The sequence below is a fragment of the Ailuropoda melanoleuca genome, chromosome 16 (assembly GCF_002007445.2).
Source record: "Ailuropoda melanoleuca isolate Jingjing chromosome 16, ASM200744v2, whole genome shotgun sequence".
Taxonomy (NCBI): domain Eukaryota; kingdom Metazoa; phylum Chordata; class Mammalia; order Carnivora; family Ursidae; genus Ailuropoda; species Ailuropoda melanoleuca.
In genome coordinates, this window is record NC_048233.1 from 44,472,207 (window position 1) to 44,479,928 (window position 7,722).

At 35.7% G+C, this 7,722-nt stretch overlaps 1 protein-coding gene across 1 annotated transcript; it reads left to right on the plus strand.

Annotated features, from left to right (window-relative positions):
- Nucleotides 1-5,011: 5,011 nt before the first annotated feature.
- LOC100481797 (olfactory receptor 12) lies at nt 5,012-6,060 on the plus strand. The gene is made up of 2 exons (XM_002930335.2): nt 5,012-5,763; nt 5,877-6,060. Exons 1-2 carry the CDS (start codon nt 5,012-5,014, stop codon nt 6,058-6,060), a joined length of 936 nt encoding a protein of 311 aa, XP_002930381.1.
- The last annotated feature ends 1,662 nt before the right edge of the window (nt 6,061-7,722 follow it).

Here is a 7,722-nt window from a genome sequence, read left to right on the forward strand (position 1 = left end):
AAAAAAGTCAAAATGAAAGTCGATCTCCATGTCATTAGCCCATTCTAAATTCAGAGTTTGTATAGATCTAATTGGTAGAACAAAATCTGGGTCAAGAACCCTTGTGGCAGGAGACATTTGAGCTTTCCAATCTCTCCATCTAGAAAGCACGAGAGACAGAGTTTGAATATCTAATCTGTAAAATGTACCAGAATCTAATATACTATTTTTATCCTTGAGCTACCCACAATAACATTAGCAATAACAACATGCTATTTCTTACAAATACCTAAGATCCACTTACTGTCATTCACAATCGATGGGACATAAACCCTCAACAAATTCACTGATCGAAACCGTTCAGTGTCTGTTCTTAATCATAGTCAACCTAACAGAGAAATCAAATGGATTTTTAGGAAGTGTTTGTTTCTAATGTCTATGTCCATAAAGTTTTCTAGTTATCTATCAAATTAAATTTTGATTTAGTTCGAACTAAATTATAATGAATTATGGTATATCTAAGCCTCATAAGAAAGAGTAGTACTTAGAGGGATATACAAAGCCTTACTTGTACATATGAAGAAAGGCAGGAACATCTAGATCTTAATAATAATAATCTTCTTAATAATGAGAGATAGAAAATGGCAAGTCAAAACACAACAAAGAACGAAAATAGATAATATAGATAAAAATTACTTAATTAGAAAGAATATGTATGATACCAGCTAGTCACATGACTTTAACATTGATTCTTTGAAAGATTAGTTGTGTGTATAAAATCCTAGCCAATTTAAAAAGGGAAAAGAGCAACATGAAATCACAAGGATCAGGAATGAAAAGGGGATGGCACTACAGAGTCTTCTGATATTAAAAAAAAAGAAAACATTTTTAGCAAAAATTGATGATTTTTTAAATAAAAATATTTTAAATAGAACAAAATTATGGGTAAAAGAGAAATATGAATCTAAAAATATACATTAAAGAAACTGAATCTTTATTAGTGGTATTCCCATGAAGAATTAATGGCTTCACCAGTGTTTACTTGCAAACATTTAAGAAAGAAATAAGATCTTTTTTACATAAACTCTGTCAGAAATAGTCATAAAGGAAATATTCTCCTACTATATTTATGAATCTCTCTTAAGTGTCATATGGACATTTAACTAAAAAAATTATAGACAAATCTTACTCATAACATTAACTTCAAATGTTCTAAACAGAATATTAATAAATAAAATACTGCAATAAAAAAGAATAAGAAATCTCACTGAAGTGTATGTTTATACTGCAAATGCTAAGGTCATTCAATAATTTTTTAAAAATAGATTTAAGATATTTTCCACATCTAGTTACAAAAGAATGGTTACCGTAGATTTGTCTTCCATCACAAGACAAACTCTGGAGAAAATATATGAATCAAATATTTTTAGAGGTTGCATAATAAGTAGTGAAAGACTAATTTCTGAGAAAAGGAAACAAACCAGGGGGAAAAGATTTTTAAACTTGGAATACGTAGCAATAGAAACAAATCAAACCTAAGGTTGAGTTAAAAAGGAAAAATAATGAATAGGCATTCAGTGACAACAGGAAATATTACCCATGTAACTGGAAGAGGGGCCAGAAAAATAATGTAAATTATAATGGGCAATTTTTTTTTCATATTTGATGACAAATCTAACCACACAGATGCAAGAAAATGGACTGGACAAAATCCCAAGCAGGATAGACAGAGAGGAAAACAAATAAAGCACATCAGAATAAAATTCTGAAGATGAGTGAAAAAAGGACATTGTCAAAGTTGCAAGATTGGGGGGGAAGAGACATCACACACAAGCAAATCAAAGTTAAAGCATACACTTGTCAGAAACAGTTCAAACCAGAAACAATTGAACAACAACTTTAAAGTGCTTAAAGATGGGAGGAGGGAAGACCAAACCAAAATGCATGTTCAGAAGAACAGGCTTCAGAACTGAAGGCAAAATAAGGAACTTTTCAAAGAAAGGAAAAGTAAGAGAATGCCTTATGCCAGATTTGTGCCATAAGAAATACCAAAGAAAGTTGTCCTAGCTAAAGGGAAATATCAGGATAGATTAGGAAGGTTCTCTAGGATCCTGGAGACGCTGTTTCCCCACTAACAACAGTGCTGAGGATGTGCGAGAAGAAATTTCTCTCTCAGTATGCTCCTTGGGGGTTTCTCATTTTGGTTCTAACACAGGTGGCCAAACCCCACCATGGTTCTCACTCTTGAGGGAATCCCCAGGCTTCTGGGATCTTCAACAGCACGTCTTCTCATGCTTTGACATCATAGATGGAGGTATGACTGCCTGCTCTGGCCAGTCCCTGTTACTTCAAAATCCCCCTCCCACCCCCCAACTCTTCAACAGACTGTTTAGATTATTCTCCGTGTAAAATTTCTTCTAATAGAAGCATGATGTATTAACAGTAGAGATAAGAAATGAGTTTCTAATATCCACTCCGATGAAAAATAGTGAATTTCCCTCTGTGTAGCTCATGAAGTTAAAAAGAAGAATCCAATACTGCTCCTCCAAACGCGTTTGTTTATTATTACTGTTTTGTCAGGAAGCAGGAGGATAGTTCTCACGTCCTCTAGAGAGCCCTTCTGCCTCCCCAAGGTCTGGTGAGTTTCTAATGAATCATGTCTTCTCTCACTTTTCTTCTGCATTCTGATACAAAGTACATTACTGGTGAGAAAGACTTCTGCGCCTTACTAACACCTTGCAGAGGGAATGCACAGCACTCTGGTTTCCCTCCTCAAGAGAATTTCTCTCAGGACCCGTCCCAGGTCTGGTGGTTGTTTTAACCAATGAAAAAGTACAATAAACTGAAAGAGAGAGAGAGAGAAAGAAACGACAATTGTTGCTCGTCCTTGTTCATCTTAGCAGTTGGAGTCTGATCTGACCAGGGAAAAGATGCCATCCTTGTTGCAGGAAACCAAGGTGCACTTCTTTTCATACTCTTGTTTCTTCATGATTTCACATATAGTAGAGGGTTACAAGGTAAGAAATAGTTCATTCTTAAGAATACCTTTTCTATCTAATTTATTCTCAACACTTCCTTTTTTTAGATTGCTTTATTACATCTTTCTTTTTTATTTCAATTTTTCTGTTGAAACCAGAAATTTTAGGCAAAATATGAGTTTAAGGAAGCCATGTACTTTTTAGTTGATAGACCGTACCAGAGATTATTTTGATGATTCTTCTGCCTTCTAAAATCAATCAGTCAACATTTCTGTTAACTTTTAAATTTTTTAAGAAAGTAGATACCATAGATACTGGACCAAATTGCGTCTAATATACTTGCATAGTCCCAACCTGTCTTCAAAGAATGTCACAATTAGTGAAACCATAGCAGTGCAACAATAAAGATGACAAGAGATATTATGAGACATTGTATAATTTATATCATATGTCTTTTTATTATTATAATTACACAATTTACATAATTATTTTCTATTTTTACAGAATTATGATTCTAAAATTATATAAGATATTCCCATAGTATGTGAATCTTTGAATTGTTTGAGAGTTTTCTTTTTTATTTTGTGATAGATTATTGAATAGTAAACCACTCTATTGCTCAATCTCATGCCTCTGGGAAGCTTTTTAATCTGTTTTTGTCTTAATTTCTCGATAAGAAAATAAAACAAAAAATTACTTCCTTTCTCTACCACCATATTTTAAGGACACTTATGGCCATAATAGCATATGCCTAAATAGATACAATGCAAACTTGTTTAAATACATATCTCTTCCTTTTTTCCCATTTTGACCTATCTTTAAATTGTCCTGTGTGCCTTCTCTCCTCCATATGCACAGATCTTTTGTATTTTTTTATTAGATTGGTTTGTTTCTGAAAGGACAGAAAAATCTCTACCCAAGATCTTAGAATTCCCCGCCTGCACTCCAACCTGCAAATTCCAAAGAGTGAGAAAGAAGGAAGGAAGGAAGGAAGGAAGGAAGGAAGGAAGGAAGGAAGGAAGGAAAGAAGGAAAAAAGGGGAAAGAGAAAAAACAGTCTGATGAAATCATGTTTAGAAAATATACACAAGGGGCGCCTGGGTGGCACNGGAAGGAGGGAAAGAAGGAAAAAAGGGGAAAGAGAAAAAACAGTCTGATGAAATCATGTTTAGAAAATATACACAAGGGGCGCCTGGGTGGCACAGCAGTTAAGCGTCTGCCTTCTGCTCAGGGCGTGATCCCGGCATTGTGGGATCGAGCCCCACATCGGGCTCTTCTGCTATGAGCCTGCTTCTTCCTCTCCCACTCCCCCTGCTTGTGTTCCCTCTCTCGCTGGCTGTCTCTATCTCTGTTGAATGAATAAATAAAATCTTAAAAAAAAAAAAGAAAATATACACAAGAATCACTTCTGTTTTGGGTAGATGAATTGTGCCGCTAAAAGTCATGTCACCATAGAGACAAAAATAATGGAAGAAATAAGAATATGAGGTTAATGTGTAAAAGGATGATGCTTTTGTCAGAATTTTAAGTTTTTCTCTTCGTAATATAAGAAAGATGAATATAATATTTGTCTATTATTTTTCTATAGTAGATAAGGAAAATAAATGATTTTTAAAAAATAAAAAGAGGCCATCAATTTAATGGATTTTCACTCCAAATGAACTTTTAAGTGGATTATAATGTCTGTGAGAAATATCTTCCAGTAGAGGAGGCAACTTTCAGTGGCAGTAACTGATAATAACTCAAGAAGGGAAAAACAACAACAGCTCTTGTTTCTAGACAACTTTCCTAGAATCTCCCTTTCTCCAAAGTACGCTTAGAGAAATCTGCATTATTTGCAAAATAAGTATATCTCAAAGGCTGACCAATCAGAATAAATTCTTTACTTTTTAAACATAGCAATCTGTTCTGTATTGGTATTTTGAAATTTATTGGGAACAATATGATGAAATTTTTTCTGTGCTGGTTTTTAGTTATTTTTTACTAAAACGAGTATTCTGATCACTCATTTCTTTTCATTTCTACCGTCTCTCCAGTTCCACGTACATCTCAGGCATGAAGAGCGAGCTTAACAGGAATTACTCAGAAGTGACCGAGTTCATTCTGCTGGGCTTTGGAACCCCTCCGAAGCTACAAGCCCTCTTATTCTCAGTGTTCTTGCTTATCTACACGGTCACTGTGCTGGGAAATATCAGCATGATAATTGTCATTAAGATGGACTCCAGACTTCAGATGCCTATGTATTTCTTCCTTAGAAACTTGTCTTATTTAGATCTCTGCTACTCCACAGTCATTGCCCCCAAAACTTTAGCTAACTTCCTGTCTAGTGAAAAGAAGATTTCTTACAACGGCTGTGCAGTCCAATTTTTCTTCTTTGCTCTGTTTGTCACAACCGAAGGCTTTCTTTTGGCTGTCATGGCATTCGATCGATTCTCAGCCATTTGCTCCCCTCTCCTTTACCCTGTGCACATGTCCCAGAAAGTCTGCGCTCAGTTGGTGGCGGGATCCTACATCTGTGGGGCCATCAACTCCATAGTCCAAACAGGTTTCACCTTCAGTTTGCGTTTCTGTGGAGAAAACAGACTGGACCACTTTTTCTGCGACGTCCCAGCCCTGATCAAGATCTCATGCGATGACACATCTGTGAATCAGATTGTGCTGTTCATTCTCTCTGCCGTCATCATCCTCACCACCACAGCTGTCCTTCTGGTTTCCTATGCTTACATCCTCTCCACCGTCCTGAAGATCCCCTCCCCCCGTGGCAGGGGTAAGACCTTCTCCACCTGCGGCTCGCATATAGCCGTGGTTTTTATATATTATATTTGAATTTTAGTTATTATAAAAGTGTTTTTTTTTCTATATGGTGTAGACTGAGGCCTTTACTCAGATGTTTTTCCATCAGTTATGAATATTTTTTTTNGAGTCTGTTCTATGGGACCGTGTTCTTCATGTACGCCCAGCCCAGGGCCACCTCCTCCCCAGAGCAAAACAAGATTGTAGCTGTGCTCTACACATGGATAATACCAATGCTAAACCCTCTAATATACAGTCTGAGGAATAGAGATGTGAAAGATGCTGTGAAAAGAATACTACACAGGAAATGATTCCTTCCCTGATGTTTAGAAAACCATGAGGCAGTGGGCACAGCCTGTTTTCTAAGGGTCCCAGTTATCCTTATGTTTGGAAAATTAGTATATCAAAGATATTTTTATATATAGCAACAGATGTTTTTCTAAGTGTTACAAAATGGTATTTCTGTGCTTAAAATATATGAAAGCATTGCTTTCAATTTTGGATGTGATAATATCTTCATTTCAATTTTACTTTAAGAAGTAAATAGTAAAAGCTGCAATTATATAATAACTAAAATATTACATCTGTGTGAACTATTCTTTCACTTTTCTATCCTACAAAGCAAGTACACTGATATTTGTTTGGGAAAGAGAGCTGCCGCACTATGTACGTGGAAAAACAGAATGGTATGTTTACCTGGAACACTTTTGAGTAAAGGCCCCTTGCTTTCCCAAAGATCCATGTATATATATTTATATATATATATATCCATATATATATATGATATATATATCATCCTTAGAATTACTACTGCTATAAAAAGAGAACCCGCAGTATATTTGAGAAACAATTATTCACATGGAAAATATCTGGCAATACCATTCTATTGATTTTTACTTCCTCATTTTTTTCTTAATACAAAATGATATATTTTATAATAAAATCTGATACATAAAGAACATATAACATTATTATCACTGTTTTTCAAATGAGGAAATTGAGGCCGTCGGAGACTAAGTAACTTGATGAAGTCAAAACTCAATACCAGTATGGCTCCAGAATGTTTATTATTCAAATATATATCGTAAAGCATGTGGAATATTCTGAAAATGTAATCTCACAATCTAGAAACAGCTATTTCTGAAGGGAGGTATAGATATGGGGCCAGTCCTGTCATCGATCCATTATCCTGTCATTATTTTTCTTTTTTTTCTTTTTTTTTTTTTTAGAGAGAGAGAGCATACAAGCAAGAAGGGGGGGGTGCAAGGGAGAGGAAGAGAGAGAATCTTAAGCAGGATCCATGCCCACGTGGGGCTCGATCTCACAACCCTGAGATCACGACCTGAGCTGAATCAGACGCTTAACCAGCTGAGCCACCCAGGTGCCCCATATCCTGTCATTATTTGTGCAATAATTTGTGTTCATTTTCTTTTGAAATTTTAATCAGTTTTGCATGTGAAATAGTATAACATTTGTACATAATTTTATTTATTGTTTTTTCTCTTTTCTCACATGGACTTACCCATTCAAAAATTCGATATTGGGGCGCCTGGGTGGCATAGCGGTTAAGCGTCTGCCTTCGGCTCAGGGCGTGATCCCGGCGTTCTGGGATCGAGCCCCACATCAGGCTCCTCTGCTATGAGCCTGCTTCTTCCTCTCCCACTCCCCCTGCTTGTGTTCCCTCTCTCGCTGGCTGTCTCTATCTCTGTCGAATAAATAAATAAAAATCTTTAAAAAAAAAACCAAAAATTCGATATTTTCCAATATTAACGTTTTTATATATTATATTTGAATTTTAGTTATTATAAAAGTGTTTTTTTTTTCTATATGGTGTAGACTGAGGCCTTTACTCAGATGTTTTTCCATCAGTTATGAATATTTTTTTTTAAATATTTTATTTATTTATTTGACAGAGACAGCCAGCGAGAGAGGGAACACAAGCAGGGGGAGTGGGAGAGGAAGAAGCAGGCTCA

Bases quoted from the DNA above. Each gene is read 5' to 3' on its own strand.
- LOC100481797 (XM_002930335.2), top strand. From the start codon at position 5,012: ATGAAGAGCGAGCTTAACAGGAATTACTCAGAAGTGACCGAGTTCATT.